A 24,705-nucleotide genomic window follows, 5' to 3' on the forward strand; every position below is an offset into this window, starting at 1 on the left:
TTGAACGTGGATTCCTAAGGGAGGAGAATGGAAGGAATGGGGGGGGGGGGGGGATGAGAAGCGCAAGGAAGGAAGCCAAGTCTGTTTGTTTGATCAAGGCTTCATTTATTAGAAATTTTTGCCCAACTTATATAGGGAGAAGGCAGGAAAGGGGGAAGGTAATTAGCTGCTGCAGGAGACAGGAAGAGTGCTTTCATGTGTTAAATAGGGTGCCTGCAAGATACCATAGGGATGTTTTCTCACGGATGCTCTAACAAAGGGATGTCCTCACAGTCTCTCACCCATGAGTTAGGGTCCTAGATAACTTTCACTAAATAGCTTTAGGTCTCCACTAAATGACCTTTGCTCACTATTTGGCTTTGGCCTTGCAAACACCTTTTGTCTCCACTAGATAGCTTTGACTCATTAATTGACTTAGGCTTCAGTAGATAGCTTTGTCTTCAGTAGATAGCTTTGGCTCCCGGCATTTTCTGATCTATTTGAAGTGGATCCATGCTTCCCCAGATACTATTTAGAAGTATAAAAGAACTAGGCCAAGGCGATGGCTGAGATATAAAGTGACTGCTGCAAAAACACAAGGACCTAAGTGTCAAGCACCCATGTGAAAAGCCAGACACCATACGTGACTATAACCTCAGGGCTTGTTTTGGATGTTTCTATTGCTGTGACAAAATGCCACAGCCAAAAGCACCCTGGGGAGGAAAGGGTTTATATCACCTTACAGTTCATAGTCCTTCATAAAGGGAAGTCAGGGCAGGAACTCAAGGCAGGAACCCAGAGGCAGGAACTGAAGAAGAGGTCATGGAGGAACACTGTTTACTGAGAAGGGGCTGAGAATAAAAAATATTTATATTTTTTAAAGTGTTCAACATTCTCAACATTCAGGGAAATACTTGGAATTTCATCTCGTAGTCAGAATGGCTAAGACGGAGAAAAAAAAAGATCAATGCTGGCATGTATACAGGGGAAAGGAGGCACTTATAATCACTGTTGCTAGAAGTATAAACTACTAATAACCATTATGGAAATATCAGTAAGTGTGGAGGTTTCTCAAAAAGCTGGAATATATGACCTAGATATACCATTTGGACATATACCCAAAGGCTTCTGTATCTTACTACAGAGATAACTGCTCATCCTTCTAAATTTCTGCTCCATTAACGATAGCCAGGAAATGGTAAAAGCCCAGATGTCCATCAACAGATCATGAAAATTGGTCTATTTACAGAACAAAATGTTAGTCAGCTGTTAAAATGCAGTTGTTAAGGGGTGAAGCCAGAAACAATCATTTTGAGGAAGGCAACTCAGACACCAAAAGACAAAAGGCCGTGTTTTTTCTTATTGGTGGATGTTAGCTTCGAATCTTCTGACGTGTGTGTATCATTTGAAATACCCACAGAGGCTAAGAATTTAGTAAGGGGCCATTTACGGGGAGGGGTCTTTAAGGAATAAAGATAGAACAGTGTTAGAAAGGGGAATAATAGAAAAGCAAGTGCTAAATTGGAGTGGGACTAGAACAGGTAGATGCTACAACATGAGGAGGGGGACTAACACTAAGGCTTTTGAAAAAGCCCACTACTGTAGGCACTTCCTAAAACGCTAGCAAATAATCTATCTAGGACAAGAAAGGTTTGGGTTATAAGGGCTCTCCTCTTTTTGAGCTGTTGGCCAATGGGTCACATAGACCTCAACCATTACAGCCTACTGCCAATATTCTTTTGCCTGTCCTCCAGAACTTGACAGTTCAGTTCTGTTGCTGCAGACACCACATATTTGAAGCCCTGAAATTGAAGAAATCAAGTAGGTATTCATCTGCAAGATACATCCCTAATGACTCTCTCTCTAGGTGCCAGAAACTGCTATGTATGCCACCAGAGAGAAGTAATGACAACAATGACTGGTCTGGCAGGATAGGCTCACTGCAATACTGGCACAGATGCTATTTGAGTAACCAATCGCTTTCTGCTTAGATCTAAGGACCACTTCATGAGATGGAACCATACCTGGACTATTAAAGGGGCCAAGGACCTGTGCCAGACAGGTGATAGGTCTACAGGAAAACCTTCCCCAGGGAGGCTTCTTTTTGTGGTAGATGGCAATTAACCCAGAACCCCTCAAACTGGTCAATGTGAGGTAATCCTGGGTTGTGAAGTGCTAAAGCTAAGTGGGGCAGTGAACTTCAGAGGGTCAGAGACTGTAAGAGACAGAGATGGTGGATAGCACCAAGGAAAGTGTTTTTCTAACAATATAGGGCAACTGTGTCAGCATGCTACCAAGACTTTGCAAGCTCAAGCTAGACAAAAATCCCAGCATAGAGAGAAGGTGGGCACAAAATTCTATTTTGAGCTCTCTGACTACAAAAAGGACACATTGAGATAACTGTTAACCTTAAGGGAAAGTGGCACAGAAATTATATTGAACTTCCTGATTGTTCTGCTACAGGCACATAATGACAGCTCTTTATTTTTAGGAGGTGTGTATTGAGAGATAAATATGTGTCATGTCTACAATTCACAAGGGGAAAATACTCTTCTTAGATCTCTTTCTTTGCATTTATTTTGAAGGAGGAAGATAAGAGAAAGATTAAAAAGAAATGTTTGCATTTAGAGAGAATAGTAATAACCAAGATTTTTTTGTATAATTCTTAAAAATTTTTCAATAGTGGTCCAATTATAAAAACAGAACATTTATGAGCTCTTGAACACATGTACATAGCAATAGAACATTTACAAGCTCCTGAACACATGTACATAGGAATAATACAATAGGGTGATATATACATATAAAAACAAAGAGGTCATGAATTTGAGAGGGAGTTGGGAGGGACATAGGAGTTGAAGGAAAAAAGAAAAGGATGGAAATGATGTAAATACAGCACTCATGTATGAAATTCTTAAAAATTTAATTTATTAAATTATAAAAATAATTGTTATCAACAACTTATATCTCATTAAATAAAATGAAGAAGCATTAATCCACAAAACACTAGTAAATAAATGTTTTGTAAGTTTGATAAGAAACAGATATTTACAGTCACAAATTACCTACAAAACAGTTATTACAAAATGAAAAGTAAATACATAGAAGAAAACACAGCAGAAAATTGCTCTATCAATCAATATCAGTATCATAATAGAGAAAATCTAAGTATAGATCACATAAAAGAGAAACGAGAAGACTTACTTCTGTAATACTCTTGCCAAAAAGATGTATGATTTAATCACAGTGAAACAGAAAATTCAATTTCAGGGACATGCCACATGAATTCTTCCTTGAAGATTTAAGGTCATGAAAGTCCAGGAAGACTGAGCAATGTTCCAGACTGAAGGAGTCTAAGAAATGCAAGTAACTGGAACCCATCAGTCTGAATGGGATCAGTTTTCGTTAAAGGACATGGTAGGTAAGGAGCCAAACTGGAAAGGAAGCTGAAGATTAAACACCAGGATCTATTAGTGTTAGACTTCTGATGACAAGGTAACACTACAGTCACCTATGGTGCTAATTACAAAAAATACTAAAATAGTCTAGGATGATGGCAGATGGCAGCAAGACTCTCTCAAATGGTTCAGAGTAAGGGGGCAGAATTCTGTGAACTTTTGTCTAATTTTAAGACTTAAAAAAAAAAAAACATCAAAGATGAATAAGCAAATGGATAAACAGAACAGGTGGAAAGCCCTAGGTAATTGTGCTTTTCCATAGCATCAAGAACTACAAATCAGTGCTTAAAGTTAAAATGTCTGGCTAAAGCTTTTGGCCCCTACAGTGATAAAAATAGAAAAGCATAAATGGGAATGATGATATTTCATCCCACCAAAGTATTCATGAGAACCTGGTGTTAAAACAACTGTCTTCTGGGTGTTTTCGTATGTGAAACTGGGTAATACTGGCTTAGTAATACTTGTAAAATATGCTTAAAACCACAGATAAATATATTAATTTTCTAATACATGACAGAAAAGTTTTTTACTTGTGTTTTCAAGTCATACACTTAATAAGAAACAATTAAAACATATAAACAGTCTAACAAATACGTTATATTTTAGCTCATATACATTAATGTATATTATTCATACAAAATAGTAGGTTTCATTATGACTTTCTTTTTCTGTGTGAGACACGTAGCCCTGGCCGTCCTTGGTCTCTACCTGGTTCTGCTTCAAAAGTGGCGGGGTCATAGACATGCCACACCCATTCCATTGAGACATTTAAGATACACACACAGTGCATGGCCCTCTAGCTTCTCTGGTCTTCTCTTCCTTTGGGCCTTCTCCCCAACAGTCCCACTTCTACTTGCTTGCCTTTTCTTTCACTTTTTTCTTTTTTTTGGTTTTTCCAGACAGGGTTTCTTTGTACAGCCTGGCTGTCCTGGACTCGCTTTGTAGACTAGACTGGCCGCAAACTCACAGAGATCTGCCTGCCTCTGCCTCCCTGAGTGCTGGGATTACAGGCGTGTGCTAGTGCATCCAGCTTTCTCTCTCTTTTGGTTTATTCTTTTTATATTCAGCAGATCGTGTATTTTTTCTTTAAAATGTCTATATATTCTTGTGATGCTTCTGAGAGTAGATCTTGACCTGTTTTAGTAGCAGATCCAAGGGGAGAAATTTTGCAGAATTCAGATTCAAGCTCAGCAGCAGCTGGAAAGAAAGACATCAGTGTTAACCAAGCACAAGCCAGTAGAGACTTGAAAATAAATGGTAATTGTATGTGCAGCTGCAGTGCACACTATAAGTAAATTTACCTTGCTCACTCACGGGGTATGTGCTTGCTTGTCATTATGAATATCAAAGTATCTGGGATGACTCATTTATTCAACAAACATGTACAAACCCTCTATAACAAGCACAGGAAGGACAAGATGAGATGATATGGTCCCTTCCCAGCACTCATGTACAGGCTACCTCACAGAGCCATAGTACTGAAAACGGAATGGCGGCAGCACACAAGTAAGCATGTAGACTAGTTCAGCAGAAGGTTGCCGGAACCAAGTCTTAAGACCACATGTTTATAGGTGCCTGAGGTTTGACAAGACTCTAAAACTACACACTGGAGGAAAGAAACCCCTTTAACAAATGGTTCTGGGAAACTGGATGCCCACACGTAGAATGAAAATAGAGTCTTTGCTATGACCCCACACATGAATTCCAAATGGGTAAAAGACTTCAAGGTAACACCTAAAACTACTGGAAGAAATATAGGCAGTTCCTTTAAGATACATACAAGCAGGAAAGGACTTTCTGAATAGGATTCAATTTGCTCAGTAACAACTGACAAAATGGGCTAAAGTTAAAGGCTTCCATACAGCACTGGAAACCTATAGAATGGGAAAGACTCTTAGTAGACAGCTGATAGAGGATAATCAGAATATAAAAATACCAAAGAATCAAGAAAACCAATAATCCAATTAAAATAGGCTATGGATCTGAAAAGAGTTTTCATAAAATGGAACTAAAACCCAGGACAGTATAGAGGGACCACAGGCTGGAATGAGTGAGGTTGAGAGAAGAATAGCACGATGCATGTCATAGGAAGTGGGAGATAGAATATCAGGGGAGGGGGCTCTACCTGGGGAGAAGGAAGAAGGCAATACAGAAGGAGAGGGAGGGAGGAGGGGCAAACACCAAGGTTGTTTGATATAGCCTCAAGTGTGGTGTGGTGTGTAGTATGTGTGTGTAAAAAGGAAGTCACACCACTTAGCAAACAATGCTCCTTACAAGAACCATAGATTAACAAAACTCCAGCAACAGACAAGAAAAACTTCCCTTTGAATGGTTGGTCAGGGTAGTCCCGGTGATTCCCGAAACAATGTAGATCACTGATGTAGCCTTTAGTTCCTTCTTGGAGGTTGAAGGTAAGCCCGAGTCACGGAAGATACCGAACACTTAGGCTAAAGGACTAAGGCGAATCAAGCTGGATCTGACCAGAAAGCCTCCTCCTGAGGCCAGTGTCAGAAGCATACAAGCTGCCAAGGGAGAAAGTTGTCCCTAGCTGGCTGTGAAGCCCCAGAACCACAACAACTGGACAGATGAGGTACTAGACGGTGTAGCAGTGACGCCTGTATCTTGGGGGTAACCACCAGTGTGTAATCGAAGCTAAAGCCCACTCAACTGGAGGGGTTCATGCCTGGTATTGTAAACTCAGCCACGAACCTGTGGCTGGCCAGGTCTCAGACCTCAGCGGAGAAGCCACTGCTACTATGTTATTGCAGTTAGTTTCCAAGTGCCTTCTAATTTGTTATATCCTTAGATACGGAACTCTCATCTGCCATCAAAGAAGCCTCTCTTTGCAGCAACACATGGAGGCCATTACAGAGACTCACAACTGATTAAAATGCCAGGATAAGTGGCTATGTGGTGCCTATCCCCAAACATAACATCTATATCATAACCCCTACACCCAGCACTCAGGAAATACCACTGAATAGAAGGCAGACAGAAGGTAAAGCCCAAGGACCTGATGTCTGTTGTGATATAATGTCTTCTGGGCAGAATAAAGATGCTGTATCTGTGAACTCCCAACAATACAGTTACCTCCACAATACCTGCAAAGACCCCATCCCCATCAGTTGGCATGCCTACTGGAGGAAAAAGGATGGAAGAAAAATCCATAAAGCCCACACGTGTTTATTTGTTTTGTTTGTCAAATTGACACAATTTATCTTGGAAGAGGGAACTTCAATGGAAAAAAACATGCCTGTATCAGATGGCCTGTGGGCAAGTCAGTAGGGTACTTTCTTGACTAAGGACTGATGTGGGAGGGCCCCACTCACTGTGTGTGGTGCCAATCCCGAGCAAGCGGCTCTGAGTTATGTGAGAAAGAAGGACGAGCAAGCCAGGAGCAGCAAGTCAGCAAGCAGCCCTCCTCCATGGCTTCTGCTTCCGTTTCTGACTCTGGGCTACTGACTTGACCTCCCTCAGTGTTGGAAGTGAGAAATAAGCCCTTTCCTCCCCAGGTTGCTTTTGGTCATGGTCTTTATCACGGCAACAGAAACCCTACCTAAGACAACCCTATCCTGAGATGAAGCGCTACAGGCAGTCAGTGGCTGCTGAGAGGGAGGAGCAGTCACTTCGAGGATGGTTAGTCCTGAGTACAGGGAAGAAAGGGTGGCACTGACAGCCTCCAGGCTGCATATGCGAGCGGTCATGACTGTGAGGGGTGGGGAGGGAGGACATGGTGGAGTTAGAGGGGAAAGAGGTGGAAATGATGCTGATACGGTGTACTTATATATCAAATTCTCAAATAAAATATTTGCTGAATTGAACTCTGAGAGAAATAACTTCACATCTTTACTTTACTGTATGACAATGCTTAATATAAAATCTATTTATCAAACAATGTAATTTATTATTTATAATTTGCTTCAGAAATTAGTCAATCTAAGCTTAATTCATAAATTTTGACACATACCTTCTTTAAGTTCTCTATTTATACTTTTCTCCAGCTCCTGATGCATCTGAAATGAGTTGAATATTTAAGAAAGTCAAGGACTTTAACTTGGAAATTAATCTTATACAACGTTACACATTTACCTAAGTGATAAGTAGTATTTGTATCAGATTCCTTTAAATTATAAAGATCTACATGCACGTATTTGGAAGTCAGCCATTGTCTTGTCATTGGAATAGAGAACGTAGGATGCTGCAGGGAACCTGTCATTAGGTGTGCCATAGCATCTCAAACTGTACTTTTAGTCACAGCCATGTTTACTTTCCCAAAATGTAACTTAAGCATTAGCTGTTAAAGAAGTGTACTGGTTTAGTCCATTCACTGAAGCAGTGACACTGAGCACCCACCGCGCTGAGAACCCTAGGAACGTGAGTGATTTTTCTCCACTAGCATTAATTACAATGCCAGGAGTACGCACAGGCCAGCAACTCAGTACCATGCATTAAATGAAAAGTGAGAATTTTATTAGAAACTTGAAACCCAAAGGAAAAAAGAAATAGACTAGCCTTGGTCAGGTAGATTTCCATTCTTCTATTTGACGGCTGGAGGCTGGAGGCAGGAATCACTATGTTTTCTCGTGGAAGAAAAGTTCTGTTGAATGGTAAACCATTATGCGGATCTCCAACGCAAGGGCAGGCTACAACGGGCCTTGTACTGAGGGAGCTCAGCAGGGATCTGTTCTGCTGCTCCTCCAGGAGGAGCCTGGTGCTGGCCTCCTCCAGCCTCTCGCTGGTCCTGTGGAGAGCACAAAAGGCAAATGCTTAGCGCCTCCACAGTCCCAGTGGGCCCTGTAGTCACGGCCGGTTAAGAAGCTGCTACGTGAGCACACGGGATTGCAACTCAACGGCGACTGAGCCTGGAAAACCTGTCAGAGCCGAACAACTGATTACTACGGGTTTAAAATTATTCTAACAAGTGCGGGTTTTTCTAGAGGGAATCCTTTTTTGTGTGTGTGTGTGGGGGGGAGTGCTGTTTTATTTGTTGTTATTGTTTTGTTTTTTTGAGACAGGGTTTCTCTGCCTTGGCTATCCTGGAATTTAGTCTGTAGATAAGGCCGGCCTCAAACTCAAGAGGTCCACCTGCTTCTGCCTCCCAAGTAATAGGATTAAAGGCGTGTGGGCCCCCACCCCCAACCGTGGCCTCTAGTGGAAATCTTAAATGAAATTCCAGCAAAGTAGAAGGGAGAAACATGCTTGTTGAGATGATGTCCATGTTGCCTCCCGAAAGGCCCTGCCTCCCAGCTGCCCGAGGGTGCCATCAACAACACTTGTATTAAGTGATGACTGGGAGATGACTATTGATTTGCTTCACTAGAGCAGACAAGACACTGTGTATAATTAACACGCTTCCCTCCCTGAATGGATATCGGTCGGAACTTCCCTCATAAGGAGTTCTAAGCATTCTCTCCCATTACTCAGGACAAATGAAGCAGCTGATACCAAGGAATAACTCAGAACCACAGCCGGGAGCGTTAGCTGTGCTGACACTTCTGTTCCATGTTAACGTTTCCCTGTATCACCTACTCATCTTTACACAGGCCAGGAAGCCTGCTGCTTATTGTTTGCTTATAGGAACAGCTAATGGAAATACTAAAGATGACAATCAAAGAGAGTTAAGATAGCAAATGCTGAGAGTGCCCAGAGGAGGGTCAGCAGTACCTGACCCCTGGGACTGAGTTATCTTCCCAAAGCAAAACAAACCAAACTAAATACAACCAAACCTCTTAATAGTTCTGTATAAGCAATTTTATAACAACATAACTGTCTTACTATAAGGCTTCAAAATTATCTACCTGAAAGCTTAGCAAATCATATTAACTAAGACAGACTGACAAAAAAGAACATAAGCTATCCCAAGTTACATTTTGAGGGTCAGTTACATTATTTCCAAGCCTGTGTTGCCTAGTCATCGTTCACAGCCTCCTAGTCTCACTGAAAATGACGCTGTAGGGATAAGGCAGTGAGTTTACTCTCTGAGATTCAATGTTAGGACTTACTTGTTCAGTTTACTTGACAACGATTTTCTGACTCTGAATTCTTCTTGGTAGAGTTGCTTATATTTTTCTAGTTCTATTTTATCAAAGTCTTCCTGAGCTTTCATTTTGGAGAGCTGGGATTCCAGGTCTTTAATCCTGAGCTCCAGCTGACTTCTCGCTGAAGCGTTACTGCTCTCTCTTAACTGCTCCAAGTTTTCCTGAGATGCTGCCTGTGCCTACGGCAAATTGAAACAAGTCACTTTAGAAGTTAACTATAGCCCAAGTTATTATTATTCATTTGTTCTGAATCAAATACGTGAAGACTGATGCTCATACTGGGATTAAAATGTGAACAGAAGACTGATCTTCATCCTCTGTTGTTTGTCTTAGTCCTGGGAATCAAATCCAGGGCCTGGTGCATAAATGGACACGTTACGACTACAGTGCACCCCCAGCTCGGAATGACTCGCATGTTAGGACACAGTCATCTGGCAATTCAAAGAACAATAGAAGAAGCTCAAAACTTAAAGCCTGAACTAGATGACTTAAGAACAAGAGTTTGGTATATTTCATATGTCAATTTGTTTTCCTTCGAGCAACCTCATTTTAGGCAAACTTGCTTTGAAAGTCGTATGATTCTCCATTGAAGGATCAGCTGAGCTATAATAATGAACACTCAAGCACAGGATAAGCACATCCTCTTCTCCCTGAAACTCTAGGGAACTAGAGGCCACCCTCCGTGTGAACACCCAGAGCATCACGTGCCGTGAGATGAACTGCAGTGCAGCACAGAAACCAACGAACCTGCAAGAAGAGATTGACCTGTTTTAACTTTTCCACCAAGTCCTGCCTCGCCCGCTCTTCCACCTCCCGCTTATATTGCTGCACTTCACAGTGCTCCACCATGTTGTTTTCCATGTGACTTCTGAGGTTTACTAGTTCCTGCTCCAATTTCTTCTTATTCTTCTCTAGTTTCCCACACTTCTTTTGTATAGTTTTCATCAATAGTAATTCCTGCTGAAGAGACTGATTTTTTTTACCAAGTTGTAGACATTTTGAAGATGCAGTTTCCAGTTTTGATGTAAGATCGTCAATCTGCAGAAATAAAATGCTACGGTTTGGTAATGAAGAAGGATGAGAACAGTGCAGCATAAAACCAACCACAAATTTTACTTAAGCTCATTTGCAATTAAATATAACCTGCAATAGTTCTTTTTCTTTCTCTCCCCCTGACCCCTCCGCCCAAGACAAGGTTTCTCTGTGTAGCCTTGGATCTCCTGGAAACTCACACTGGAGACCAGGCTGGCCTCAAACTCACAGAGATCCACCTGCCTCTGCCTCCGGAGTGCTGGGATAAAAGGTATGTGCCACCACACCTGGCTCATAATGAGGTTTCTAGTTACTCAGAAAATTAAAGCCAAAAGTAGCAAAAGTCACAAAACATACATTTTATGATCATTATTTTGTTACATACCAGCATACTCATGTTAGATTTGTTTTTATGCGGATGTCTCCTATCTTTCCTTCTCAAAATGACTCTTAGTCATTTTGGAAAATCTGCATGGTAGTACACTTCCTTAATCCAGAACTCACTTGAGAGGCAGAGGTGTAGGCAGATCTCTGTGATTTCAAAGCCCAATCTAGGATAACCAGGGCTATGTAGAGAAATCCTGTCTCAAAATATTTAACCAAATAAAAATCTGTAACCATTTTCCCCATCTTCATGCTCCACAATTTCTGGAGAAGTTTTAAGAATATTGGTGATTCCAAGTATCACCAAGGTGCTGTTTGACAAAGTTCTAGTGCTAGGGAGACCCTTCATTGACCTTGGGAGAAATTTACTACACAACTTACGTTTTTTTTTTTTTAATATTTGTATTCCTTAAAGGCCCTTCACCAGAGGCTAAAGCTGGGAAAATGTAACAATTCTTATAAAGGCCAGTGTTAAAAAGAAAAAAAACTAATGGTAGCTCCCTGGGAGAATCAGCTGTGAGGAGAAGTGAGTCTTTCATAGACCCGACTTATACACATTTAGATCATTCATAAGTGGTATTAGTAAGCATGAGACAAAAGATCTGAAAAAAATTAAAAGAGAAATACTTATGGAAATTGTAGGAGCTGACAAACTGTAATTGAATCATTAAGTTTTCATGTTACTCTTCCTACACATGTCCAGCCTCAGAAACACAGAACTAGTGTAACAGGAAAAGATTTTGATGATACAATTAATGATAAACCTTGGTACCATCCTGAAGGCAAAGCAAGCAGTTTTAGGAATCCTGATGTTCTTCTAGCCTTTACAGGATTGTAAGGAAGACAGGGATCATACTGAAACAAGGTTTCATAACAAAGACACAGAAAACATTCTGTCTCAGAGAACTGCCTGCCTTCCTGAACAGACCTGTCAGAGAGGACTTTTCTGATATTGTAGAAAAAGAAAGAACAGACTGCTTTTGCTTAATCAACATTTGTGCGCTGCTAGAAAGGCTGGATGGTATTTTAAGAATCAAAGGAAGAGATGGTGATCCCATGTCAAATATAAAAGAAAAACAGAGGAAGGAAGGAAGAATTAAAAAGGGGACTGAGAGACGGGGCTTCTGTAGGAAAGACAGACTTGATATAACAGGTGGTAGGAAATAAGTTCTGACCTATTAACTCTGTGCCAAACTTAAACAGAATCAAATTCAAATAGAGTCATCTGGCGTAGCATTTCTGTAACCACAAGGTTCTGCAACACAAATCCTAAGGAAAAAGACATTGAGTTAAAAGAAAACTGATTTTATCATGCTAACTCTTAGTTCTTACAAAATTTGCTGTTTGCTCACTTTATTTTTTTTTACTTTAATATGTTTATGTAATCAAAGAAGAATTCAGAAAAAATGTGCCCTAAAAAGTTTTGTAATCAGTACTGAAGTTCTTTAGTAAATGATTTTGTGCATAAGTAAAGCTTGTAAGAGATAGGCTGTCACAGTAGGTCAAGCCCTACCTAGGTGTGCTTCCTCTCTGTCCCTCGCTCTTAAAACTAACAGGTGTCCCGTGTCTGATTCCTCCCTCGATGCTCTTGCATCCACCTGCTTCAGGCCCTGACCTCACCTGGGGTTGGACCCTGGCAGCATATACTGAGTTATTCAGTCACTAGCAACTTTAGTGACTCCTGGTGAGGAGCAGTGATATCTTGCAGTATAAATTTATCAACATGGGTCACTCTCTTTTGGAACAAAATACAATACATACTGAACACTAATTAGGTGGGATTTCAGTAGAATTAATTACTTTAGTTACAGAGGTGGCAGAGCTGACTGCCCCTCATAAAGCTCCAAAGGTCAGCTTCAACTAGTCGCCATGAGAATGAAGTCCTAAGTACTGGTCTCCACCTTCACATCATCCAGATGATGTCAAGTGGTGGAGAAATGAACTGACCCGATGGTGGTGGAGAAATGAACTGACCCGATGAGCCTTGGAAAACAGTAACTCAAAGCAGAACAGCTAAACATAATAAAACTATAAAATTCTTACCCAAAAAATAGGTATAAGTCCTAGTGACTGGTAAGTTTCTTAGACATGCTATTAAAGGAAAGAAATAGGTTAAATGGACTTTATCAACATTCCTGTTTGACACCATGAAGGAATAAAAAATGCATGTTGCCAAGATAGCAGTAAGTACTTGAACATCCTATATCTAGTAAGAGCTTATATCTAAGATATATAAAGGCTTCTTAAAACAGCAACAAGAAACAGTTCAGAAAGATAATCCATGAGGGAAGGAAACAGGCATTGTTCCAGAGGAGACACATGTATGACTAATAATCATATGAAAAAAACATGTTCAATGCCATCCCATTACTCTTAGGAAAACGCAAAGGAAAGCCATGACCAAGTGCCACTTCACATCATTAGGTTGGAAATTCTTATTTTCCCAAGAAAAGAAGAAAAAGAAGAAGAAGGGAAAAAAAAACACAACAACAAAACGATAGAAAACAAGCGTTCTAAAAGCTACGGAGAAACCGTCAACTCAACAGTGCTGGGTACACGGTGCAGCCACTTTGAAAGGACACTGGCAGTGGCAGCTGCTCACGTCTAGCGGTTTCCACACAAGTCTGTGGTCCCTGAGTGCTCAAGGAAAACGAAAATGGATGCAAGCTATACTTGTCCATAGCAATGTTACTAATGCCTGACCAAAGTGGAAGCAGCAAGTGGTAGCTAAACATAACGTGAGTTCTAGCATACGGAAGGACGCACTCGGCATATGCATGGGTGCTTGCTACAACACAGACAGACCCTGGACAGAGTGTTGAGTCAAAGAAGCCAGAACACATACTGTGTGACGCCAGAACTGAGATGCAGAAACAAACTCGGCAGATCGCTAAGGCTGTGCAGAGAAGGAGACACATGGTAGGTAAAGGACCTTACTTGAGGGTAGCAGAGATATTCTGAAGTGGAGGGGATCACAACATTCTATGATTATACCACGGAATATGCTAACTATATCCCCAAACTGCTCCCAATGAATAAATAAAAAGACATGTTATTCATGATTTAGGACCATATAATGATAGAGTACAGCCTGAGTTCAAGATGTAAGAATCGATAGCATGACCTTCTAATACAAAATAACACAATTTTCATTGACATCAAGTCTATAAAACAATAAACTTCAATGTATCCAGAGATTTACCTAGGAACCTGCTACAGAGGGCCTCTGAAAGCCAGAAGAAGAAAACAGGAAACAACCTAGGAACCTGCCACCGAGGGCCTCTGAAAGCCTCTGCCATGCAGACTGTGAAAGCAGATACTGAGCCTGATGGCCAACTGACAGGCAGAGTGAATGGAATTTTATGTAAGAAGTGGGAAATAGTAAGAGCTGGAGAGGACAGGAACTCCACAAGGACAGCAACAGAACAAGAAAATTTGAACACAGGGAACTTCCCAGAGACTCATACTCCAACCAAGGACTATTCATGGAGATAACCTAGAACCCTGACAATGCAGCCACTTCTGATGAGAACTGATAGACTAAGATCAGAAAGAAGGAGAGGAGGACCTCCCCTATCAGTGGACTTGGGGAGGGGCATGCATGCATGCAGAAAGGGGGAGGGAGGGTGGGACCGGGAGGGGAGGAGGGAGGGGCGTATGGGGGGATACAAAATGAATAAAGTGTAATTAATAAAAGTTTAAAAAAAAAATTAAGTTAGTTTTGGTTCCAAAACTGATTAAAAATTACCTTTCTTATTAGCATATTAACTGGGATATCCATTTCAAATTGACTGTTTTTTATATCTTGATGGAGATTAAGTTCTCTGTTTTCATGTTCATTCAATTCTTTTTCGGTCATTTTTAAGAGTTCCTTAAATCTGCAAAAAAAAAAAAAGCACAGAATGAAGACTTTAAAGACTACATTTAGTTACTTAAATAGATACTATAATTACTTAAACAGATATTAAGTTCTAACATATAAAAGAGGTAAATTTTCTGAGATGGTAACATAGAACATACACTTTTAATCCCAGCACTTGGAGGTAAAGACAGGTAGATCTCTCTGAGTTTGAGGCTAGCCTAGTCTACAGAACAAGTTCCAGGACAGCCATGGCTACACAGAGAGACCTTGTCTTGAAAAAAACAAACAAAACAAGAAATTTATAAATTAATGACCCTCTTTCATTTGCATACCTAAAATCTAAAAGCATTCTAATGCAATTAAAAGCTTAGGTAAATAATATGAATAAAAATGTATGCTATGTGTGGGAGAGAGAGCTAATATTGTGACCATGTACAGAATACCTGTAATTATTTGTATCCATATATATATATATATATATATATATATATATATATATATATACACACACACACACACACACACATATGTAAAAAACACTCTTGGCTATTGGCTGTAACCCGGGTATCAGTAAATAAGGAGAAGACCTTTGAGTACTTTGAGTACTGTTGCCTTTTGGCCCTTTTCTAGAAGACAGGCACAGATAACTTAGCACTGAGGGTGTGGCAGAAAGTGAACGCTTAGCACCCAAACCCAAGAGCATCACGGAGATTATCCAAAGCAGAAAAAGGGAAGCAAATCTTTGCAGTTTGAGTGGTGGGGAAAACAATACAAAACTTCTTAGGAAATGAAAGGAAAAAAAATAGTGTATGAAGACTTAAAGAGAGAAGAAATCTGGAAGTCTTGATAGAAACATCTGCAAAATCCAAAAGATGTAAAACTGCCTCCAGAGCACAGGGCTGGTGCACATGTCACTCAGTGATAGAATTCTAGTGGAGCATATGCAAGGCTCTGGGTTTCACCTCTAGCACTCCTCCCCCATCTTCCCACACAAACGATGCACACAAGACTGTCAAATAGTAATAAAAAATCGATTAGAATCACAAAGAAAACTCAGAATCTCAGGAACCAAGAGAAAAGCTGTCATGACAGGGCTGCGAACACAGGAAATATTCCACTTTAAATGGTGACATAGAGTCGGAAGCAGCAAGCATAAGACCTGTACCAAGTCCTCTGCATAAATATTATAGCTTTCAGTTTAGTATTTTTATGGGACTCTTAAATGTGTAATGGGTCTCTGATTCTTGTGCCTTCTCTTGAACTCTAGTCCAAGGATGGGATAGCCTTTGTTTTATTACATTTTATTTTGTTGTTATCTCTTGGAAGCCTGCTCTTTTCTAATGAGAGACAAAAAGGGAGTGGACCCGGGTGGGAGGGGAGATGGAAAGGAACTGGGAGGAGTAGACAGAGGGGAAACCATAATCAGGAAACACTGTAGGAGAAGACAATCTATTCCCAATAAGGGGGTAGGGGAAGACTAGTGACAGAAACACAATGCCCACGTCACATGTATATGTCTGTAAGCATGAGATATACACAGTTAGCTCTCTACTTGTGGGTTCCATATCTAAGAATTCAACTAACTTTGCACTGAAAATAGTAAAGAAGAAAAAAACTGCATTTACACTGAACACATACACATCCTTTTCCTCACCATTATTCTCTAAACAACATAGTGTAACAATTACTTAATTAACATGTACAGTATATTTGGAATTTTGAGTAATTTAGAGAGGAAAGACAGTATATTGGAGGTTGGGAAGAGGTTAAATGCAAATAGTACACTGTTTTATTTCAGGGACCTGAGAATCTATGGATTTTGCTCTCTGCAGGGTATATTCTACAGATACCATAGCAGAGATTTAGACTTTAATTTTATCAAAAGCCCTGCCTTTTCATTTAGGTCAATGGCTGTCCAATAGGAAACTCAAAGCAGAGAAAAGTTTGGCCTTCATTCTTAACCCCTTTTAGGACCCTGAAATGTAGATCACGTTCTTGTTCAAATCTGAAGACAGGTTAGTCATTTACCTACAGCTACCTGGTAATCCTCCTTCTTTAAGTCTAAAGACACAAAGATATGAGTATTAAGATATTTTAAGGATGTTCAGGGACAAAATAACTAAGATTATCAAATAGCCAATTTTTACAGTCTCATGTTCCAGGCCCCTGGTGTGGTGCTGGAAATCTCATTATTTCTCTAAGCCCTAGGGACCCAAGTCTATCCTCCCTTTCAGACTTGACCATTTCTCTGACTCACCTCGTGACTTCTGATTCACTGTAGTGACCCTGCATTCTAGGAATAGTAGGCATTATCTCCAAATATATTGTGACAACAGTTGGAGCTATCTCTAGACAACATTCACTTCACTGATAAGAGTCTCCAAGGGCCTAAGCAAAAGAGAAACTGGATTCCATTCTGACCACGCTTATTTCTCTCCCATCCCCCATGCCTTCTCTAAATAACCCTGACGCTCTTATCAGTACCTGGACTGCAGGGTAACCAGTTCTTTCCTGCAAGAGTTTACTCAACAAATTCCTGTCTTCTGTTCACTACTCTTTTCACCATTTGGCCAACTGGAGTGAGGGACCCTCCTTCTCTCTAGATTCTAGCACCAATACCAATGTGTGTGTGTGTGTGTGTGTGTGTGTGCATTTAAAAATTTTAATGTAGAAGTACAATATCATGTAAACCTCATGCACACATGGGAAATGCTTATAGAACAACAGTTTATCCCCATGATAAAACAGTCACTAAGGAGAGAGAAAGAAAATATAAGTTATATAAAGAAAATATAAGTTAAGAAAATATTTATAAGAAAATATAAATATAAGTTATATAAAGAAAATTTATGATATAATTAAAGAAAACCACAAATAGGTTTTTGAGATATCAAAATGTCTAAACGGTGAAGGGCACTACAAAGGAAGGAAGTGATCAAACCCTGGAGTCAGCTGTTTAAAGCGTACTTTTGTAGGTGCTCTTGCATCTTCAAAGTTGTTGAAGAGTTCAGATGACATCATACGACAAAGGAATTGTCATTGTCTTAAAAAACTTTAAAGAGTAAATGCATTATTTTAGCAATCAAAAGCTTTTAGTCTTGTAAGTTTCTGAAGTAAATTTTAAAGTAACTTAATTATGAAAATGTAGATAGAGATGAATTTGTATAAATTAAGAACGGCTGAGAAGACTGGAAGACTTACTCTGTCAGCTCTTTTTCTAACTCACTGTTTTTCTTCTGTTCTTGATCCAAAGTATGTTCCAGAGAGTCTTTCAACTCAGTAAGTTTCTTCAGTTTTTCCTTATCCTCTTCAGACTTTGAAAATAATTTTTAAAGAAAATAATTTTTATTTTTACTTTATTAAGAAATTATTCCTCTTGTGTGTCTGTGCGGAGTGTTTTGTGTGTGTGGGGGTGCACTGACATGCATGTGTCTGTGTGTGTGTGCTCTTGTGTGCATGCACCCCTGTATTAGAGGACTCCTTTCGGGAGTTAGTGCTCTCTTTTTTACCACATATGCTCCAGGGATCAACTTAGGCCAGGCTTGGTGGCAAGACAGAGCTGCCTGATCTCTCCTGGAAGCACCTAGGCTTTGTTTGTTTGGCTTTCAGTTTTTCAGAGATCAACTGTTGCCCCAGGCTAGCCTGCAACTGACTGTGCAGCCCCAGGTGGCCCTAAACTCTCAGCAACCTTCTACTACCAGTCTCCCAAATGCTGGGGTTATAGGTATAAACCACAGTGCCTGGCTCCTTATTAAACTTTCAATTCACAAAGAAGACTTTCAAATATTGCATAGTCTTAATTCTTAACATTTTCTTAGACTGCCACAGGAAAATCTGTCATCACTCTCGAATACGCTTAACGGGTTTGAGGCTCTGCTATAAAATGCCCAGGGGCAGTGAGGTGGCCCAGTGGGTAAAGGTGACTGCTGTTCTGACAAACTGCTGTTCTGAGTTTGATGCCTGGAACCCACAGGATGGAAGGAGACAACTACCGCCAGTAGGTTGTCTTCTGACCTCCACACCCAGGACAGGGCATCTCTCCTTCCATCAAAGAAAGCATAAACCAGGCGCGGTACACACACCTTTAATTTTAGCACTCGAGAGGCAGAGTAGATGGATCTTTGTGAGTTCAAGGTCAGCCTGGTTTACATAGTGAGTTCCAGGACAGCCAGGGCTATATACTGAGATCCTATCTCAAAAATCAAAACAAACCAAACACAAAATGTAAAACTGAATTCTCTTTAAGACTCCTACATAGCAGGACATCTTGCTACAGTCTCATTTATAGAAGATTCCTTACCAACACTTTATCATGTTAGGAAAAGTGTGTTTATAAAATTGAATAGTTTATATAAAATCTAGATAAAAGACTACTCCTTAAGGCTACATGGGCCACAGGGAAGAGTAATCAACATAAATGTTCTGGACGGCCTGGTAATGTGCTTTGGGGATGGACCACACAGTGAGCTTTGGGGCTTCCTCAGCAGTGAGACCAACTCTCACTGATTTAGTGTCCAATGTCCCTATCTTGTGACCTTTTCTCGTTAGCTCTAAAGTGGAAAACATAGCTCCCTGGATCATGATTTACTATCAATTCTGGATAAATAAGAATTATAAGTAATTCATTCTCAAAAGTCAGTGAAAGGCTTTGATTACTAGAAAATTTCAGAGATCTATGTCAAATACCTTAAATTTCTTTGCGTTTAAATTTACTGTAAAGCACTAGAAGGGCGAATCTGCCCAATGTCCATAGGAACATTACAAAGAGACAAAGGGAACTCACAAGCCCACCAGCGGGCGAACTGCAAACAAGATGTGCCACGTATACAGTATCAGACTGTCACAGCACTTTTTAGGAACTCAGACAACTTCTCTTGTACTGTGAGGAGCAAGCAGTACACACAGAGCAAGCAAGAACACAATACTGAGACTTTGTACATTGCCACTGTGTTCCCACAGTATCACTACAGTGGACTGCCTGCCGTGTTCCTGCAGTATTGCTGCAGAGGACTGCCTGGCCACTGTAGTGCTACTGCAGAGGACTGCCCACCGTGTCCCCACAGCACAAGTAAGGGGGGACCCTCCCTCTCCCATGAAAGAATCCAGGAAGAGGACCACTTACCAAATTCACACTTGACAGGTTTTCCTGAAGTTGCTCAATTTTCTCTGATTGCTTTTTTACTGTAATTTTGAACTCGGAATTTTCAAGTTCAAGCCTAGAATTACATTTTGATAATTATATTTACAAAGCAACTTTTAAAATGTCACATAATTCCTGATAATCAACCAAGTCATTACACAAATTCTTAAAGGTCTGAAGAGCCGATGACTTGGTAACTATACGTTCTCTAGCTGTGCTTTGTGCATCAGGACTCAAACCCAGCTCTTCATACACAGGCTACACTCCTAACTGCATTCCTATTCAAAGGTATGTGCTTCAAGAAACACAGTAAGATTCTGCCCTGGCTTCCGAGAGACTGCCATCATAACCGACACGTTTGCTTTACGGACACTGGAGTCACGCTGTTTAAACCGTACTTTTGTAGGTGCTCCTGCATCCTCCCGGCATGCTGTGCAGCCTCTCTGTGCTGATCTTGCGTTTCTTGCAGCTGGAAGGAAGAATAAAATAAATCTTTACTAGTAAGCTAATCAAAATCGGCACACCTCATTCTTGTGCTGTGATTTTCCAGGAACATGGGGACACCCCTGATCTGCATGTTTATATGCGCTTCTCTGCAGGGAAAGCAAATTTAACTGAGTTGTTCCAACAGGGACCTTATGCTCTCAGAAACTATACTATTACCTAGCCCTTTACAGAAATGTTTACTGCTGTCTGCTCTGCAACTAACAGTCCTGTTTGTAAATCAGAATCTACTACTGTCTGGCTTGCTCAGCCAACAAAGCAGGAAAGTCTTCAACTGTCCAAATTGACAACACTGGTGCAACCAAGAAAAAAGAGAATTTCCTTCCTCCTTCCTTTCTTCCTTCCTTCCATCTTCCTTTTCTTTCTGAGACCAGGCCGGGGAACTTACTCTGCAGACTAGTCTGGCCTCGAGTTCAGAGATCCATCTGCCCATCCACCTTCCGAGTTCTGGCACTGAAGGTATGTACCACAACTGACTAGTGGGAATTTCTTTTAGTAAGCACTTGTATTTCTGTATTCCAACCACCATTTTGTCAATTGTGATTTTAAAATTTCTTATGCACATTTGTTTATCATGTGTCTACACATCTAAATTACCATAGCTCTGCCAGTTATGATGAACACAATATTTTAATGATAGCTGGTTGTCCTATGAAATAGTTTCAGTGGAGGTATATGCACCTGAGAGCCAGAATGCCTGGGTCCAAAGCCTGTCTCCACCAGTAGCTAGTTATAAAGGTTCTAAGCAAATAAACTTTCTGTCTCTTACTTTACTCATCTGCAAAATAGAAACAATCATACCCACATCAACGAACTGAGAAGATTAATTAGGGAATATAAATAAAGTACTTGAAGCATACATGGCAGGGAGCGAGATTTTAGGTGGGTGCTATGGTAACCAGAGAAGAGGCTCTCTATGCAAACTGTGTCCGATTATGCAATGGAATGTTGCACGTATAGGGAGACTGAAGCCCATACTATATCCCTACTGCTTCCTGCAACTGACAGAAATTTCATTAACCACCAGCAGCTTTGTCCGTGTGGAACACTTTTTAGCTTCATTTTTCTCCATACTACTCAGCTGGCAAGGATCATACAGTGCAGGGCACGCAGTGTTTCCTGGAGTGGTAAATGGCATGACAACCAGAGGCTAAAGATACGGGTCTCTACTGACAAACTGAGGCTCCCCAAAAGTGTGTTGGGTTGCTTTAGCCAGTTCTTTAATGGTACATGAAGATTTTGCAGTATGGAATATCAGAAAGGCTGTAGACAGAGCTTTGCAGTTGGCCAACCTTATAGACTTAGAGGTTCCAACTCTGGGTACATAATGAAAGAAGATAAATGCAGTTTCTTTCTTTCTTTCTTTCTTTTTACACATAGTAAGAAAAAGAAAGGTCCGACAGACCATTTCTCCTCTTTTAGATTATGTGCTTTCCATTTCTCATGTAATTCCTTAAAATACATTTAGAACAAGAGCCTTAGTATAGGGGCTATGTATATAACTGAGTTGGAAAAGCGCTTGTCTGGTATCCATGAAATCCCAGGTTTGAGCCTCAGCAATACATAAACCAGGCATGCTAACATTTGTCTATAACTAGCATTTAGGAGGTAGAAGCCTGAGGGTCAGAAGTTCAAAGTCACCCTCACTATGTCACAGGTTGAAGCCACCCTAGAATACATTAGACCACGCCTTAAAAAAGAGGCTGCATGAGTGAAGACGTCCTGATGGTACAGTGGCAAGCGATATAACCTCACTGCAGGGAAATGGCAGCATAATAAATGGCCAATTACTCCACAGCAGCATTAATAACAGTCAAGAAGTAAAGCAACCTAACACCTGCCAACTGATGGAGGGAGTAAAGCAACAGCATATTCCAGCAACAGGCAGATAATAGGGACTGACAGCAGCATGCTGAGAGAACAGAGCTGTTTACAAGGAGTAAATATTGTGTGATATAAAATGCTCAGGAAAAAGAAATTATATATACACATAAGATAGATTGTTAGGTCTAGGGAAGGTAGAAGGACTAGGGGTTGACAACTTTGAGACTCATGGTTTATTCACGATGATGACAATGCTCTGACTTGACTGTGACGGTGACTATACAAGTCTGTGAATATGCTGGGATGCTGATATTTTACTCTGAATGGTGAGCTCTGCATTATGTTCATGATAGCTAAACAGCATTGTTAACATTTTGCAAGCCAGGTGGGCTGGGACCTGCTAAACCCAGCACTTGAAAGGAGGAAGGAAGGAGATGGCTGCAAACTAGAGGACAGCCTGCTTCATGCAGCTACTTCTAGACCACTCGGAGGTTCTAGACGTATAGAGGTTCTAAAACACACACACACACACACGGATGGCAGAATCTAGATACTGTTTCTCATTCTGTTTTAGATAGGAATACTAAAGATAATCTAAATTTCCATACACTTATATTTCTAAATGATAGAAATGCCTAGCTGCCTAGCTTTGGAGACAGGTTTTAAGTTACCCTAAAGCATTTGCTTTTTGTTTGTTCCTGGAACAAGGGACTGAGCATAAGGACTTACACATTCAAGGCAAAAACTGCAGAGCATACTCGTCGGCCCTTTTAGAAGTTTTTCAGGCTGGCCTCAAATTCTTGCCTCAGTCTCCCAAGTAGCTGACATCACAGGTGTGCTACCACACCTGGATAACATCTGTATTTTTGAGCAACGTATGGCATTTCTGTACAAGTTACTCTGAAATTCATTAGATAAATTTGAAAGATGTTGTATCTACTCACAAAACTGAGGGTAAGAAGTAAGCCGATTTTCTGAAACTTTCCACAAACATCATCTCTGGTTTAACCTACTTTGCTTCAATTGCAATAAAAATACTTCTGAGGAATGATACATAGCTCTTAATTTGACCAAGGATAAATATTTTAGAGAAAGACATATGAAATTATAAGAAAAAAGTGGAGCCAGTGAGATGGCTCTTGGGGTCGGAAGGCACCTGTGGCCAAACCTGATGATATAAGCTAGATCTTTAGAGGTCGCACGATGGAAGGAGAGAAAAGACCCCACAAGTTGTCCTCAGACCTCCACTGGGATGAGGCAGCATGCCCAGCCTGTTCCCTCACAAGAATGCATTTTTTTTTTTAAGTCAAAGGATAAAATGGTAGAATAAAAAAAATGTAGTTTAAGTAATAAGTTCACTAGAAAGGTAACAGCAAATTACAATAAAAGTATGAAGAGAGCTGTCTACTGAAACTATCTTAAAACTGTATTATTTAAGAAGCTATAGATGAGTAGCTGACATTAAATTCATACATACCTGACTTCTGAGCTGACCTAATCTCTTCTTTAGTTCTTGCGCCTCGTCTTCTAGATTGTTGCGGTAACGGGAGGAAACCTCCAGTGACGCCTCGGACATTGCCTGCTTTTTTAGGGTATCAGCCAGCTCCTGCTGAAGTTGCCTTAGAACTACCTGAGAAGATATATCTATTACTGATTCTATAAAACACATTACAATGTGTATTAAAGCCATTTAACTCTTCCACACGCTCTGAAGAATATCACTGCATCAAGTAGCGCATGTCAGTGAGGCTGGTGGGCATAAATTCTACACTGTGAAACCTCGTTATATATTTTAATTTACTCACATTCTAAAATGTCATCTTTCAACTGGCATGTAAAAACATAGAAGTGTACATTTTAGCAAGGCACCACATGTTCTGGTGCGTGCGCACATTATCTAGGTCTTAAGTCAGTTATGGCGTCAAGCATTCACCATTTCTTCTTGGTGAAACCCTTTCTTCTAGCTGTTTGAAATATGCAGGATACTATTGTTCAGCAGCTCCCCATTTCCTGCTCTTAAGTGTAACTGAGCACCCACCAACTGACTGCCTCCTGTCACTCCTCCCTCCTTCTCACCCCCAGCTCTGGAAGCTACTTTTGTACTTTGGGGCTTTAAAGGATTCAGCTTTTTAAGGTTCTGTATTATATGTATGACCATGAGGTCCTTGTGTTTCTGTGCCCGGCCTTCTGTTTTCAGCCTTTGGTCAAGCACCAAAGGATTCTTCCCAGCTTTGGGCAGAGCCAATACAGTTTCATATTCAGCTAGGTTCAACACTTAGTACCAAAGAACAGTATTTTGAATTTCCCTTTGGAATGTTTTGATAATATTTATCTTTCTTGGGGTTGGAGAGAGGGCTAAATGGTTAAGGGCACTGACTCATGTCCAAAGAATCAAACTTGGGTTCAATTCCTAGTGCCTACAGGGAGGGTCATGACCATCTGTAATTCCCACTCCAAGGGATCTGATACCCTCACCTGGCCTCT

At 40.6% G+C, this 24,705-nt stretch overlaps 1 protein-coding gene across 2 annotated transcripts in view; it reads right to left on the minus strand.

Moving 5' to 3' along the window:
* Positions 1 to 2,886: 2,886 nt before the first annotated feature.
* Positions 2,887 to 24,705, minus strand: part of LOC110565213 (ankyrin repeat domain-containing protein 26-like) — a 68,380-nt gene continuing 46,561 nt past the window's right edge. For both annotated transcript variants that reach the window (XM_060384023.1, XM_060384022.1), the window contains 10 exons: positions 23,699 to 23,851; positions 20,292 to 20,362; positions 19,876 to 19,969; positions 17,955 to 18,067; positions 14,640 to 14,769; positions 10,223 to 10,513; positions 9,440 to 9,654; positions 7,950 to 8,178; positions 7,405 to 7,450; positions 2,887 to 4,634 (listed from right to left, as the gene is read on the minus strand). In XM_060384023.1, the coding sequence (XP_060240006.1) occupies positions 4,501 to 4,634; positions 7,405 to 7,450; positions 7,950 to 8,178; positions 9,440 to 9,654; positions 10,223 to 10,513; positions 14,640 to 14,769; positions 17,955 to 18,067; positions 19,876 to 19,969; positions 20,292 to 20,362; positions 23,699 to 23,851 (1,476 nt within the window). In that variant the 3' untranslated portion in view covers positions 2,887 to 4,500. The remainder of the gene's footprint in view (positions 4,635 to 7,404; positions 7,451 to 7,949; positions 8,179 to 9,439; positions 9,655 to 10,222; positions 10,514 to 14,639; positions 14,770 to 17,954; positions 18,068 to 19,875; positions 19,970 to 20,291; positions 20,363 to 23,698; positions 23,852 to 24,705) is intronic.

Source organism: Meriones unguiculatus, chromosome 5 (genome assembly GCF_030254825.1).
Source record: "Meriones unguiculatus strain TT.TT164.6M chromosome 5, Bangor_MerUng_6.1, whole genome shotgun sequence".
In the NCBI taxonomy this organism is placed as follows: Eukaryota; Metazoa; Chordata; class Mammalia; order Rodentia; family Muridae; genus Meriones; species Meriones unguiculatus.